Below are 16,019 nucleotides of genomic sequence, written 5' to 3'. Positions count from 1 at the left end.
ACGGACGTGACTCAGCATTATTTAGCTCTCACCATTCTTAAATTTTTTTTCTTTTTAATTTTTAATTATCTTTTACATTTTTGTTTATCTTTCAAATTCCCTTTTTTGACCCCTGAATTTTATATGTTCAAGATCACTAAATAAAAACTATTGATTTTTTGTTTCCAATTTTAAATTTGAAAGAGTAAAAAGTAAATAATAACATCCTAAATCTCTTATCTTTTACTAATTTAGTCTTGAAAATAAATTACTATGTAATTAATCCTCATGAGTCATCAGGGTTTGTAAAATAGCAAATAAAATATTATGGGTTAAAAAAGATATAAACATAAATTAAGGCGAAATATATGTAAATATCTAAAAAATCATTTATGTAATCTCTCTCTCTCTCGTCAAACAGGGGAAACACAAAAATTACTCCTTTTATAAAAAACCAACACACATCACTTCGAAGAATTCACCATTTTTATTACCGATCTCACTCGAATCCTCTCCGCCCATTGTCTGATTTGGTTCATCTTTTCTCCGTCTCTTCTGGATCTTACGCAATGTATAGAGTTTTGGCGAGCCGAGCACTCAGAGCTTCGTCTCTCTCTCACAAATCTTCCACCTCCCTTGCTTCTTTGACTCTCTCCAGGTCTTCTAATCTTTTCTTTTCTTCATCTCGCCATTTTTTATTTAATATTGTTCTTCACCTTTTGGGATTGCATGTTTTTGCATAAATTATTTGAGTTATATAAAAAAAGACAAAAAACTTTAGCAAGTTGGTGTTTTAAAAATCTAAGATTTGGATGATCGAGTTGCCGCATCTGCCAGTGTCTATGAGACTACTGAAGAAAGTTTTAGTTTATTAGATGTTGAAATGGTTTGTTTGTAAAAGTTCTCTTTCTGATTACCAAATTGCTGTCTGAATGTGATCCATTTGAAGGAGTGTTTCTTCATTTTGACTTTTTGTTTTTCTGCAGATTGAATCATTCGATACCTTTTGCTACCGTTGACGCCGAGGAGCTATCTGGTGCTCATCCTGCTCAAGTACAGAGCTTTGGTTTGTGTTTACTCCTCAGATTGAATTTTTGAATTTGGTACTTATCTCTAAAGTGCTGTTGTGGAGTATCTGAGCTTTTTTACTTTCCTGTTATGTTCTATAGTGCAGGGAACGTGGATTGGATCTTATAATCACAACACGCTTTTAGATCCTCTAAATGGAGAACCTTTCATTAAAGTTGCTGAAGTGGATGAATCAGACACTAAGGTTCGAGCCTCTCAAAACCTTTATTCCTACTGCAAAGTGGTATTCGTCTCAATTTTAACTTTTTATTTTCACTTTGTTCTATGCTGCAGCTATTTGTGGACAGCTTATCCCAGTGCCCCAAGCATGGTCTCCATAACCCTTTCAAATCTCCGGAGAGGTATATTTTGCTTGGGGATTGATGAATCTTATCCACTTCCTCTTGTTGGATACTGAACTTAACTTATGTTGTCATGTTATATACAGATACCTTTTGTATGGAGATATCTCGACAAAGGCAGCTCATATGCTCGCCTTACCAAAGGTAACACTTACTTTTTTTTAGAATCTCGAGTATTGAATTAAAAACTTTGGTTTCCCAAATAACATGCATACTGAGCTACTGGTTATTTGTTATCTTATGCGTGTATGCACTATTAGGTAGCTGATTTCTTCGCGAGGTTAATTCAAAGGGTTGCTCCAAAGAGTTACCAACAAGCTGCTGGAGAAGTCTTTGTCACACGGAAATTTTTGGAGAACTTTTGCGGTGATCAGGTATTCTAATCTCTTCACCGTTTTTATGTTGAGCCTATTTGTACATTTTATGTCTGTGCCTAGCTTTCCGAAATTACAACTTTAGGATGTTTGTTTAATGATTTACCACACTTTCTTTTTATCAGGTGCGGTTCCTGGCACGGTCTTTTGCAATCCCTGGAAATCATCTTGGGCAGCAAAGTCATGGTTACCGATGGCCTTATGGTCCTGTAAGGCATTCTTCCTAGATGTTTGTAATTGGTGACAACTCTGTTTTGTGCTTTGTTTGAAATCATAGATTTGTGATGCAGGTAACGATTGTTACACCATTTAATTTTCCGCTTGAGATTCCACTACTTCAGTTGATGGGGGCATTATACATGGGTAACAAACCTCTCCTCAAAGTGGACAGCAAGGTATTAATTATACTTCACATTGATATTGTCTTCCTAATTGTATTGGTTCTATCTGTTTGAAATAATATAATGTTATTTGGATAGGTGAGCATTGTGATGGAGCAAATGATGCGTTTGCTCCATTATTGTGGTTTGCCTGCAGAAGATGTGGACTTTATAAATTCTGATGGGAAGACAATGAACAAGATATTGTTAGAGGTATTTGGTCAGGAATTGACAAGTCTATTGTCTCCAGAGTTTTTTTAGTTGAGCTAATTTACTGTCTTGTCTACTTGTAACTCTTTTTAGGCGAATCCACGGATGACCCTCTTCACTGGTAGTTCTAGAGTAGCCGAAAAGTTGGCACTTGACCTTAAGGGTCGGATCAGATTGGAAGATGCTGGATTTGACTGGAAAGTATTAGGACCAGATGTTCAGGAGGTTTCTTATTATAACCTTCCCTTCTTATATTTCCACAAGTCTTTTTAGATGTAATTGTAACCTTTGTTTCGGTCTCTAATGTCAGGTTGATTACGTTGCATGGCAATGTGATCAAGATGCATACGCGTGCAGTGGACAGAAGTGTTCTGCACAGTCTATGCTTTTTGTTCACGAGGTTGGTTTGATCTTAAATTTTATGCTGAAACTACCTTTGGATCCTTTTGATTACTTCCAATATCTTCTGTCATTTTTTGTTCTCATTGTGTTTTCTGTTTTTTTTTTTGAAAAAAATCTGAGCAGAACTGGTCAAAAACACCTCTTGTTTCCAAATTAAAAGAACTAGCGGGAAGACGCAAACTGGAAGACTTAACCATTGGTCCTGTCCTCACAGTAAGTTTCATAATTTCTCCATCTGTTATTGATGAGATTGTATCATTAAAACTTATTCTTTCATTATTATTTCAAGTTCACAACTGAGGCAATGTTGGAGCACATGGAGAACCTGCTTCAGATTCCTGGCTCAAAGCTACTCTTCGGTGGCAAGGAATTGAAGAATCACTCGATTCCTTCTGTCTATGGAGCTTTGGAGCCCACTGCAGTTTATGTTCCCATTGAAGAAATCTTGAAGGATAGTAAAACCTACGAACTCGTCACCAAAGAAATCTTTGGACCGTTTCAGGTTAAACCGCGTATATCATTTGCTTTATCTGAATGATCTATGTTTCCTAACTAAAATACGTAGCTTTGTTTCTGTATATGATATCTAGATTGTAACGGAATACAAAAAGGATCAACTTCCTCTAGTGTTGGAAGCTTTGGAGAGGATGCACGCTCATCTAACTGCAGCTGTTGTTTCAAACGATCCCATCTTTCTTCAGGCAAATCCTTTCACCATCATCATCAATCAATCTCTTTGTCTCTTTCCGTTTGATATTGATGTAACAAATCCGTGCAGGAAGTAATAGGGAACTCGGTGAATGGGACTACATACGCTGGACTCAGAGGAAGAACAACTGGAGCTCCTCAGAATCACTGGTAAGAGAAATAAAAACAATCCCAAATTAACAACTCTTCCTTTTTGTTTGTGAAAAAAGCTAATATATTACACAAAACAGGTTCGGACCTGCGGGGGACCCGAGAGGGGCCGGGATAGGGACACCTGAGGCGATAAAGCTGGTCTGGTCATGCCACAGAGAGGTCATCTATGACTATGGTCCAGTTCCACAAGGTTGGGAACTTCCTCCATCTACTTAGGAGTGGTGTATCAACTAATAATAAAGTAATCCCGTAGTTTGCTGTTGCTTCGAATAAAAATGAGTTTTGTAGTTATCTCTACTAGTAGTTTCAGTGGGAGGGAATAAGAGATTGAAACATGAAGTTTTCAACGGGGTTGACTTAGTCAAGGGGTTGAGGGATTAAGACAGAGAGATATCTATTGTGAAACTCAAGAGGAACTATCATAAGTCCTCCAGAATCTCTGGTTATATAATATTTATTTTTGTTCAGCTCAAGTCAGCAAAATAGACAATGATACAAATGATTTTGAAACAAGAGTGAAAAGAAAACTAAGATTGTAACTTGTTGTTAATGTTCTTCATTAATAATGTATCAAGACCCTAATCTGATCTCTATTGAACAAATTTTTTTCATCACTATCATGGGGAAAAGAAAAAAAGACTACTCTATGATTTTGGAGACTCCAAAGATGACCATTTGTTCACCAGTCCCGATCCTTCTGGTGTTTGTAAAACAGACAAAGACAACCATGGCGATTGTGTCCTTGAAACAAGAAAAACCAAAGTGATCTGCAATGGAGCTTCTAGCGTTGTACTTTGTGTCCGAAAGCTTTGATGATGTGAACTAGTAATTTGTCTCCAGTTATACTTCTGACTCTTTGTATCAGTTCGCTCCGCGAGATTCTCCTGTTCTGTTAGATCCAAAGGAAAAACAACAATTAGAATGTGAAATCACCAGAACAGATAATGGAAGTAGAAATAAACAACAAAAAGCACTTACTTGTTGATCTTTGTAGTGTTTCTGAATGACAAGTATCTGAGAAGGAGATAGAAACTTTGACAATGCTTTGATCAATACAGGAAATGCCATCCATGGCGATCTCAATCTCTTTGAACTACCTGCAAAACAGTAATAATAATAATGTCAAAAACCAGAATCAAGAAGAACAAAGAAAAATTCAAGATTTTTTTGAGGTTTTGCTTACGAGTTAAGTTAAAGGGAGCCTTGATGCAAACAAGAAACTCAGGCAAGACGTGTGTGTTCATATGTGTACTCCACACAATGTACTTCTTCGGAGAAGCTAAATCATCAATACCAGAATCAAACTCTGGTGAACTCGGACATGACTGGATCGAGCCTTGAGTAACAATCTCTGATTTGCCAAGTAGAACTCTACAAAGCAACAAGAATCTCATCCCATCTTCTGATTCTGCAGCTGATTCCTTCAAACTAAACAAACAAACAAACAAACAAGCACCCAAACATGAGATTGAGTCCCCAAAAAAGAAAGAAAAAAAAAATCAAAGCTTTTCGTCAGAACTTAGAAAATTACCAATCAAGAGGAGAGTTATCAGGGGAAAGATACAATCCACGGCCATAAGAACCATCGTTTGACGGCGGCTGGCTAAACCCATACTCCAAAATCGTTTTCAGCTCTTGTTTCGCGACGGCGCACCAACCGTACTTCACCTTAGCTCCTCCTCCTCCGTCTTCTCCGGCGTGTTTCGTGTGCACCGCCTCTTGAAAAATCTGAAAAGTCTTGAACTTGGCACGAGATCCAACGGTTCTGAATCCGTTACGGAGAACAGAGAGAATCTGGCATTGATCACCGAGACCAGATTTACAATTACGAAAGATAAGATCATGAGCTTTATCTCCTTCAAGCAACTCCATTAGCCCGAGCTCGTCAGCAAAAGATGATGATGACGGTGGTCGGCGTGGATCATCAACAGCAGAATACGAATCATCACAGCTTCCAGAAGATTCAGAGATCGTTGATACTTCTTGCTCTGAATCATCATTAAAACCAGCTTCAACAACTTCGGTTCTTACGTAATAATCCATTGATTGAAAAAGAAAAATATCTTCAAGCTCTTTTGAAAAGTTTGATTTTTGTTTTCTTGAGAGAGAGAACACAAGAAGAACTTGAGCTCCAATCCAAATCCAAAAGTGCATATATATAAAGAAAGAAAATAATTACAGAAATGGAAAAAAGAACCGCCTTTTGTTTCTGTTATTACCGTCGGTTTTGCAATTCTTGAATTAATATAAAAATAAAATACTCACAAGTTCTCTTGTCTTTTTCTCCGTGGAGAAGACGTAAACACATTAAATTACATTTTTTTGTGGTAAGTTGCGGCCGCGAGCTGTTTTTTTTTTTTTTTTTTCTCTTCTTTATTGTTTCCTTTGATGGGTCTATTCCGTGTTGGAGTTCGTTAAGTTGGTTGGGTTGGCTTGGCTTATGTGAAAAGACGAAACTAGCCTTTGAACCAAGTGGTGTGGTGAAATGACGAAATGATACACCTTTGAATAATACTCTCCGTTTGCTTGTGGACGTTGAGAATGTGTGTATTTGTTGAGTCTTATTCGAGAGGCCAACACCGACACACGTAACACGTTTTATACGTAACCATTATCAATTTCTTAAATGATATTTTATAGGTCAATATTTTAATATAGTTAGAAACTTAGAATTTCATACGTTCATAACTAAATTAATTAATCGATAAACAATGTGAATGTGATCTACAAATTAATATTGTGGGAGGGATTAAATTAGATTAATAGTTTACTCACCTAATCAATATCTGTGCAACGAAGACTTGCATCATCGCAATCAATATCTCTCTAAGTTGTTATTAACATGTTTACACCTATATATATATATGTATATGATGTATCAGAATCATGACTCAGAAGCCCATAAATAAACCATTGATAATTTGATAGTGGGTCATACTTTTCATTTCATTAACGATATAGGCCCAGTTAATTATTACATAATAGTAAAATTGCTGTGATCACCCTCTCCAAAGTGATCTATATCTACTAGACCGTCATTGTCCTCTACTTCTAAACTTGTCACACCCTTAGAATATATCCGTTTGCTTCTCGAATTGAGAGTGTGTCGATTATTAGGTCTTCTTACAGAGGCCACGGCCGGCACACGTTTTTATACGTAACAATTTTGTATTTTATTTTCTTAAATCGAGTTATTAGGTCAGTGTTTATTTAATTTAGAAATCCAATATGTCCATAACTAAATCATATATTAGAAGGGAATTTGGCCCGTTAAAGCAAATAGAAACAAAAAGAAAACACTAGAAGGGCCGGTCTTGAGGAAAAAGCTCACAAACAAATACTGTACTATTTTAGTTATCACTGAACGACCCAACCGCCTCTCTAAGTTATAGGGTTTTAGATATATAAAGTCGCCTAGCTCTTTAAATTCGCTGCTCTTATATGATTGATTAAATTAATGAATAGGGTTTTATAAATTATATAAAAGTTTGTGGGCGCTTGTAAATCATTAGACATTGTAATAATAGTTATGACTATATCTACAGCTCTGACTCTGTAATCTCAATGGAAGAAGAGGTCATTAAAGGCGATGAGACGAGGACGAAGAAGAAGAATACGATCACGTGGAGACGATTTGGTCGCGCCAAGGGTTCCTTTGGATCTTTTGATCGAGATCATGACTAGATTGCCTGCTAAATCGTTGATGAGGTTCAAGTGCGTCTCCAAGCAATGGTCTACTCTTATCCGTTCTCGATATTTTAGCAATCGTTATGATACGGTGGCATCCCAACCGCGACCACCTCGTTGTGAGAACTGAAATCGACTTTCTCCTTCCGAAGTGGTTTAAATGTGGAGGAGCTTATCACCGTTTAGAAGTTCCGAACTGAATTCGAGGGATTTTTGAGAGTATATTGTATTGCCTCTTTTGGAAAATGTTTTTTACCCCTCTTACAAAAGACTTCCCCCTTACATATTTATAACGACCAATTTATTACCTAATTAATGCATAATTAATATGGCACGATTTGCGTATCCTAATTAATCGTCTTGAATGTGGGAATCTTTGACCAAGCCCGAGCTTCGAGCTGACCAACGCGAAGCATCTTCGTGCTCTCTTCTTTTCTTCGGGCCTGATGGGCCGATCAGTAATACGCTCTTGGCCCATTAGACGTGCCCGGCCTAGGCCCTTTGCCTATTGCCCGAGATGACAGATCGTGGGTATAACACTCGTCTATACATAAGTTTCATGGACGAGGATGATGATGAGTCAGTACTGCTATCATTCTCATTCTCATCATCGTCTAGTAGTGATGAGTCTTTCGACCTAGATTTGACAATTAATGCTAGGGGTGGGAGGACACTACATGGTGGCTCTTCGCGGCTTGATTTTATACACCGCTTGCGCAAAAGCGTGCATCTATAATCCCACCACCAGACAAAGCGTAACCTTACCGGCCGTCAAATATCATAACATGTTTATGTTTGCTGAAGAAGGTTTAACTAAGGAAACCTACTACTCTTTGGGATACGATCCCGTCCTTGATCAATACAAAGTAGTCTTCACGGTTGTGATATACTCAGACGATTTTTAGAGGTTAACTTCGGAGCATTGGGTTTTCGTACTAGAAGCGGGAGGTTTCTGGAAAAGAATTCATTTTGATGTACAACATCATAAACCTACAATATCCGGCCCGTGCATCAACGGAGTTATATATTATTTGGCTTCTACTGATATATCTAACCGTATCGTTTTCAGTTTTGACGTTAGGTCTGAAGTGTTCAATATGATCCAAGTACCTGATGTGTTGCATAAATTTGGTGGGTCATTGTATTTTATAGAGTACGGTGGAAAACCAGCTATTTCTAATATTGCCGATTTTAAAGAAAAGGGTTTGTTGGATTTATGGATCTTGGAAGATGCTGGATATTGGTCGAGGAAACCTCTGGGTTTGCAGCCTTGTCAGATGCATTTAGTTGACGAAATTGATGTAGAAGGTACAACTCCAAAGGGCGAGGTTATCATGTCACCCATACCGTGGTGTTCCCCTTATCACCCTCTCTATTACGATCTGCAAAAGAATCATCTCAGAAAGGTTCAAATTGGAGGAATACGGGACTGCGGCTGGTTTCGTAACTCGTACAGTTATGTCGTGATGGATAATTATGAAAGCATCATGCACTTGGAAATTTGAATGCCATTACTTGTTTTTTTCTTCTTCCAATCTAAATGATTTATCAACATTTAATTGTTTTTGCATCTTTAATATTACAATGAATTATTAAATTAAAAAATCCAAAGATATCTGTTTTTTTATTAGTAATACAATGAAACAATTTATTTCATACTCTTTTCATTTTTTATTATAAGATTTTTTTTAAGTTTCTATGCAAATTATATATTTATTTAAGTTTCTTATATTATGCAGTTTTATTTATGAATGGTTAAAATAAAAAAAATTTTATCAGTGTGTTTTAAATTAAAACATCCTGTCTTTTCAATGGGAGGGAGTATTTTATAAATTTTAGTGACTTTTATTCTGGTTTTTGTTCTCTTTAAAGGTCTTTTTATCATGCCGTTTTAGAGAATTGGACTTCCAGTTGGTTACATGCGATCGTTATACAAACATAAACAAAGTAATATTTGTACCCGGTTGTAATTTATAAGACGTATCTTTGAGTGTATAAGCAAAACAGAAAGTTAATCGACTAAAAACAACAATAGGAGTGTGTGTCATAGCTAGTAAGACAATGAATCTTTTTCATAATTGGGTAATTTAAGCCAAAACTCAGATTAATTTTAATTATTGTAGAAACTACTTTCAATGCATAATGTGGTGTCTCACTATATATATTGTACATGAAAACATGAACCTCCTGTTTTGCTTCTTGGAGAAACGATCTTTTCAAAATATATAGTTTTTTCGTTTCGCGTTTATATATTTTCGAAATTTTGCTTAATAACCATTAATGCTAATTTACACCCAACAAAAAAAAAAAAGAAGCCTTTTTTTACCATGAAAAAATGTAAATTTATTAAAGTTTCCTGTTCCTAAATGATTAAGAAGAGTAGGGATTGACGTTTGTTAATTGGCAATCTTAATGGATATACATATCTTAATATAATCAATTAATTAATAACATGCCGATTATCTTATTAATTACATTTGTGACATATCTCACGATTTGTTAGAAGGTTTAAACTTTAGAATTAAGATTAATAAGATAGTCAAAATTTACAAGAATTCTGGATTAACCCTACTAGACAATTAATTGTTGTTGCTATATTTACCATCTTACAAGAATTAATGCATTTTAAAGTGTTGGTTCTGAAACGTAACCACTGGGATTTAGCCAGTTAAAGAAAAAAGAAAAAAAAAGACATCAGATGGGCCGGTCTTGAGGAAAAAGCTCGCAAACAAATATGTATTAGTACTGAACGACCCAACCGCCTCGCTAAGTTATAGGGTTTATATATAGAAACGTCGCCTAACTCTTTAAATTCCCTGCTCGTATATGATTAATGAATAAGGTTTTAGATACATAAAAGTTTGTGGGGCTTGTGAATCCTTAGATATTGTAATAAGAGCTATGCATATATCTATACCTCTGGCTCTGTATCTTCAATGGAAGAAGAGGTCGTTAAAGGCGATGAAGCGAGAACGAAGAAGAAGAATACGATCACGTGGAGACGATGTGGTCGCGCCGAGGGTTCCTTTGGATCTTTTGATCGAGATCCTGCCTAGATTGCCTGCTAAATCGCTGATGAGGTTCAAGTGCGTCTCAAAGCAATGGTCTACTCTTATCCGTTCTCGATATTTAAGCAATCGTTATGTTACGGTGGCATCCCAACCGCGACCACCTCGTCTATACATAAGTTTCGTGGACAAGTATGATGAGGAGTCTGTACTGCTACCATTCTCAATCATCATCGTCTAGTAGTGATGAGTCTTTCGACCTAGATTTGACAATGCTAGGGGTGGGAGGACACTACTTGGTGGCTCTTCGCGGCTTGATTTTATACACCGTTTGCGCAAAAGCGTGCATCTATAATCCCACCACCAGACAAAGCGTAACCTTACCGGCCGTCAGTTACAACATGTTTGCTCAAGGAGGTTTACGTAAGGAGATCAGCTACTTTTTGGGATACGATCCCGTCCTTGATCAATACAAAGTAGTCTGCACGGTTGTGATATTCTCAGACGATTTTGAGAGGTTAACTTCGGAGCATTGGGTCTTCGTACTAGAGTCCCAAGGTTTCTGGCAAAGAATTCAGTTTGATCAACATCATAAACCTACAATATTTGAACCACCGTGCATCAACGGAGTTATATATTATTTGGCTTCTACTGATATATATGACCATATCGTTTTCAGTTTTGACGTTAGGTCTGAAGAGTTCAATATGATCCAAGTAACTGATGTGTTGCATAAATTTGGTGGGTCAGTGACGTTTATGGGCATTATAGAGTATTGTGGAAAACCAACTATTATTGATCATACCTATTTCAAAGAAAAGGGTTTGTTAGATTTATGGATCTTGGAAGATGCTGCTGGGAAATGGTTGAGGAAATCTCTGGGTTTGCAGCTTTGTCAGATGCATTTAGTTGATGACATTTATGTAGAAGGTACAACTCCAAAGGGCGAGGTTATCATGTCACCCAAACCGTGGTTTTCCCCTTATTACCTTCTCTATTATGATGTGCAAAATTATCATCTCAGAAAGGTTCAAGTCGGAGGAATACGGGACTGCTGCTGGTTTCGTAAGTGGTACATTTATGCCACGCTGGATAATTATGAAAGCATCATGCACTTGGAAATTTGAATGCCATTACTTGTTTTTTTTCTTCATGGGTCCAAATGATTTATCAACATTTAATTGTTTTTGCCTTATAATTATACAGTGAAACTATTTATTATAAAATTACCAAGCTAGATATCTGTTTTTTAATATATTAATGATACAATGAAACATAGTGATTTTTAGCATGTTTTTTTTTTCTTTAGGTATCATGAGGTTTTAGAGAATTGAACTCCCAGTTGGTACATACAATTGTTAACAAACATAAACACTGTAGTATTTGTACCCGGTTGTAATTTACAAAAGGTACCTTTGAGTGTATAAGCAAAAAATAAAGTTAATCAACTAGCAACAATAGGACTATAGGTGTAGTAAGACTAGTAAACAGAACCAAACCGAACCAACCGAACTCAAACCGATGTCTTAGGGTGGTAGGTGCAACTCAAATCGGGGAGGTAATCTTAGCTCCCAAACCGATGTCTTCCCCTTATTACTTCTCTATTATGATATGCAAAAGAATGATTTGAGGAAGGTTGAAATCAGAGGAACATGGGATAGTAAGACGTACATGCATATCATGTTGATGGGTAGGAGAGAAAGCATCATGCACTTGGAAGCTTAAATTTACTTGGAACTATATACTGTAACTATATTATGTAATTTTAATTTTACTTATCAGAACACATTTAGTAAAAACATTGTGATACAAATAAAACCCATCAGATAAATCTTTCAAATTTAGGACGGAAAAAATTCGGTTCGGTTCACTTTTAAACAAAATAACCGGTTACGGTAATATTGTGAAAAACACTCTCTCCGACTCCAAGTGATCTATCTTCTAAGACAAGGCAATGGACCATCGTTGTTCTCTACTTTTATTTATCAACAACTTTTAAGTTTGGGACTCTGTTGCTGCTGCTTCTTCTTCTTCTTCCTCTTCCTTTCCTTCTTCTTCATCAGCCTCAAGTCCCAGAGACTGGTTTAGGCACTCTTGAGCTTCTTCTAGTGCAGATTCATTTGCATCGGTTGCATATAATATCTTCTTAACTGCTACCACTATCTGCACATATTGTGTGGTTTCAACATTACATATATTGTTCAGATTCTCAATGATTTGAGTTCAAACAAAGAGAAACAAAGACATCAAAAAAGAAGGTATTGATATTGCATTTACGGGAAGATCCTCGAGTTCAGGAGTCTGGCAGAGTATCTCTGTGTCCCGGAGCTTAGAGAAGTAAAAATCTCTTTCTTTTTCCAAGAGATCGACTGAGACCTTGAGATCTTCTATCTGGCATTGTGAAAGAAAGTTTCATTACATATTTGTTTTCATTAACATTAAAAGAATGAAACCGAACAGTTAAAAGGGATGAATAGATGATTAGATGCTGATTACCTCCTTTGACAGAGCTTGCACTTCGGCTGATGAGTTGCTCCCCCCTCCAATTGCATGTGATTTTGCTTGCTTGGGACCTAGGTGTTATAATGTTCAACAACGATGAGAAATTTCATAATTGGATAGGCAAGCAATAGGATAAGAGAAGCTTAAATCAAATGACTGACCAGATGGTTTGTTGGAAGTAGTCACAGGAGGGTGATGCATATTGTTTGTTTGCAATGACTTTGAGATCTTACTAGATCCCTTTACACTTTTCTCTCTGCCACCTCTTGATCTTCGTTCAACTGGATTATAATTCCTATAACGATGAAGCCATTGGAGTGCCGTTAAAAAGACTTTTAGTTATTAATCCAATGTCAACAAGGAAGGTAGAGAAGTCCATCATACTCATTCATAATGCCGCCGTTTATAGAATCGCAAAAACGCTTCAGCCATTGTAGAAACTCCAAGTTGTCTAGTGGCCGGCCTTTTACAAGCCTGTTGACCTCCAGTGGCTGATGTATTCCCCCCATTAAGACAAACAACATTGTGAATGATATACATATTTTGAAGGCAATAATAGCACACACAGAATCTTTATCTCAAGCAAAGGTCAGAAATTACCTTTGTAATCTTCAATTTGGTGAAGACTTCTTGCATGACCTTGTAGTTTTGTATCATCTCGTACTCGTTCTTTGCTTCAAAATTAACCTAAACGTGAGAGATTTAGATCGCTCTGCAAAGAAACAAAAACGATTGCAAGAAACAACGAAGATATGCCGAGTGAAAAAATCACCTTGTGCATTGGCACAACTCCTGGGAAGGTCATGTCCAACATTTGACATTGCACAGCACCGGATGCAGCCTATCAAAACCCACACCATAGCCACTTAGGTAAAACAAACAGTCTCACAAGCAAGACAAAATCAAACAGTTTTAAATGCTTGTTTGCAACACTATAAACTAAAAAAAAAAGTCCTGATTAAAAGCAATATCTAAAGTAAAGAAACTGCCCCCAACACATTTCATAATCATCTTATAGGAACATTGAAGCCTTTCCAATAACACAACTGACAAATGTGGATATATATACAACATACTCTTCTGAAAGCCAAAAACTTGAAACAAAAGAAAAATAAACCGATCAACAACTAGACAAAGGTGTTGCTTCCAATAGCTGAAGCATTGATCATCAATGTAGTTCAATCTTAACACACCCATCAAACAGAACCATTTTCAGATATATACGAGAAACTCAAACAAAAATAATTCTTTTTTAGACTGTCAAATAGCTCACTGGTTTGTATGGAACCAGAAATCTCAATTCAAAAATTTAGAGTGAGAGCAGCTCACCGACAAAAAATCTTGAGAAACACAAATCAAATCCTAAATTTNGAAACACAAATCAAAATCGTATAATTTCCCCCCAAATAGCACACCAGATCAACAACAACAACACTGCATATCTTGTCATAAATCAATGGTCTTAAGCCACCGACATTATCAAAAGAAGACCCTTTTTAAACCAAAAGGCACGTTATGAATCAATTCATGGACAATGCTACACAATGAAAGAAATCACACACATGCAGAGATACGATAGACAAAATCCAAACCAATCAAAAAAGAAGAACAAGAAGAAGAAGAAGAAAGAAAGAAACCTCTTCGATACGAGAGAGATTGAGATGAAGCCTGTCATTGATCCAACTCAGAATCTCATTCCTTCCAACAAAGTAAGCACTATCCATCATCCCAATGTTCGTCGTCATTTTCTTGAATCCTTCTCTCTAGGAACAATTAAAAAAAAATCCTCTCTTTTGTTGTTGTTGGTTGGTGTTTGTTTCAATTGGGAAACTCAGATGCAACGCAATGGAGAGGTTAAAAGGGAAAAGAGAGAATCAATTAGGTTAGGTGAAATTGAAACCCCCCACAAAAAATTTAATTAAGAAAAAAAAAAAGAAAAGATAATTTCTTTTTAAGAAAAAAAAATTGATTCGATCTGTTTTGGGTTTTGTTGCTTCTTTGGAAGAGAAAGAAACTGAAGCAGAGAAAACGACGGAGAAGCGAAGGTCTTAAAAAGATAGAGAAACAAGTGCAAAAGACAGAGATTGATTTATTTTTATTTTTTAAGTTAATTAAACTTATTTTAGATTGTTTGTTGAAAAAAAAAAACTTTATTAGACTAAGCATGGGTTTAAGACTTTTTTTAGTTAAGGTATGAAATATATAATGTTGAAAAAGAAAAAGAAACGATTTTTTAATGTAGGAAAAAGGATGCATTAACTTCTTCTTGGTTCGTTTCGGTTACAGCTAATGTCACAATTTATAACGAATGCTGATTTGGACTGTAATACTAATATGTAACGCTAGCTTCTCACGTGGGGGCCTTAGTCTTTTTACTTACTAGTTTACTACTAGTAACATGGTATTATATTCATTTTTAAGGTAACATATAACACTACTTTCTTTCTTTTTTTGTTACTTTTATGTTTTTTTTTTTTTGGAGTTGTGTGCTGCATAAAATTAAATGTCTAATTTTAATACGATATAATATGTAAGGTAGAAAATCAATTTCTTTTGTCAACAAATAGAAAAGAAAACCGTTTTAATATGACAAAAGAATTCGACACCAAATTATACATTTTTTTGTTTTGTGAGGATGAAAAAGTAACCATTGTATTTATTNATTAGGAGGAAAATTATCTATAAACAAAACATGATGTGGAGATACCCGCGCTTGGCATGCTAAAAAATCCGTTCGTACATTAACATTACGAAAAACATAAATTAAGTATATATAAAAAAAACTCCTTTCTATCAATCCAAATGTCGATATGTTGCAAAAACTGACCGATCAATTGAGAAAGACACCTTCTTCACCAAGTTTAAGTTTATTTTTTAAGTTAATTAAACTTATTTTAGATTCTTTGTTGAAAAAGCAAAAAAAAAAAACTTTACTAGTATTAGACTAAGCATGGGTTTAAGACTTTTTAACTTAAGCTGTGAAATATTTTTAAAAAAGAACTAAAGAAAGAAACGATTTTTAAATGTAGGAAAAGGATGCATTAACTTTCTTCTTGGCTCGTTTCGGTTACAGCTAATGTCACAATTTATAACGAATGCTGCTGATTTGGACTGTAGTACTAATATGTAACGCCTTCTCACGTGGGGGCTTGTCTTTTTTTTTTTTTTTTTTTTTTGGGCAAAGGG

At 35.9% G+C, this 16,019-nt stretch overlaps 4 protein-coding genes and 2 pseudogenes across 4 annotated transcripts in view; 4 read left to right on the top strand and 2 right to left on the bottom strand.

The window, feature by feature from the left end:
* Window positions 1-144, top strand: part of LOC104763634 (delta-1-pyrroline-5-carboxylate dehydrogenase 12A1, mitochondrial-like) — a 1,849-nt gene extending 1,705 nt beyond the window's left edge. The window contains exon 7 of the mRNA XM_019240133.1: window positions 133-144. Coding sequence (XP_019095678.1) covers window positions 133-144 — 12 coding nt within the window. The remainder of the gene's footprint in view (window positions 1-132) is intronic.
* LOC104762385 (delta-1-pyrroline-5-carboxylate dehydrogenase 12A1, mitochondrial) lies at window positions 396-4,103 on the top strand. Its single transcript, XM_010485663.2, has 16 exons — window positions 396-637; window positions 966-1,045; window positions 1,149-1,252; window positions 1,342-1,409; window positions 1,496-1,553; window positions 1,670-1,783; window positions 1,909-1,992; window positions 2,074-2,178; window positions 2,263-2,376; window positions 2,467-2,598; window positions 2,684-2,773; window positions 2,899-2,988; window positions 3,065-3,277; window positions 3,366-3,476; window positions 3,554-3,633; window positions 3,714-4,103. The coding sequence occupies exons 1-16, from the start codon at window positions 549-551 to the stop codon at window positions 3,850-3,852; spliced, it is 1,671 nt and encodes a 556-aa protein (XP_010483965.1). The 5' UTR covers window positions 396-548; the 3' UTR covers window positions 3,853-4,103.
* Window positions 4,153-5,911, bottom strand: LOC104762387 (probable inactive poly [ADP-ribose] polymerase SRO5). Its single transcript, XM_010485664.2, has 4 exons — window positions 5,168-5,911; window positions 4,820-5,064; window positions 4,615-4,733; window positions 4,153-4,525 (listed from the first exon to the last, which is right to left on the bottom strand). The coding sequence occupies exons 1-4, from the start codon at window positions 5,788-5,790 to the stop codon at window positions 4,418-4,420; spliced, it is 1,095 nt and encodes a 364-aa protein (XP_010483966.1). The 5' UTR covers window positions 5,791-5,911; the 3' UTR covers window positions 4,153-4,417.
* LOC109130523 lies at window positions 7,166-8,828 on the top strand (annotated as a pseudogene).
* Window positions 10,225-11,458, top strand: LOC104763633 (annotated as a pseudogene).
* LOC104762384 (microtubule-associated protein RP/EB family member 1B) lies at window positions 12,125-14,889 on the bottom strand. The gene is made up of 8 exons (XM_010485661.2): window positions 14,471-14,889; window positions 13,606-13,674; window positions 13,434-13,520; window positions 13,218-13,324; window positions 12,995-13,128; window positions 12,828-12,904; window positions 12,609-12,722; window positions 12,125-12,494 (listed from the first exon to the last, which is right to left on the bottom strand). Exons 1-8 carry the CDS (start codon window positions 14,576-14,578, stop codon window positions 12,327-12,329), a joined length of 864 nt encoding a protein of 287 aa, XP_010483963.1. The 5' UTR covers window positions 14,579-14,889; the 3' UTR covers window positions 12,125-12,326.

The sequence above is a fragment of the Camelina sativa genome, chromosome 18 (assembly GCF_000633955.1).
Source record: "Camelina sativa cultivar DH55 chromosome 18, Cs, whole genome shotgun sequence".
In the NCBI taxonomy this organism is placed as follows: Eukaryota; Viridiplantae; Streptophyta; class Magnoliopsida; order Brassicales; family Brassicaceae; genus Camelina; species Camelina sativa.
The sequence above is the reverse complement of the archived record's forward strand: the minus strand, read 5'-3'. Positions and strand labels throughout refer to the sequence as shown.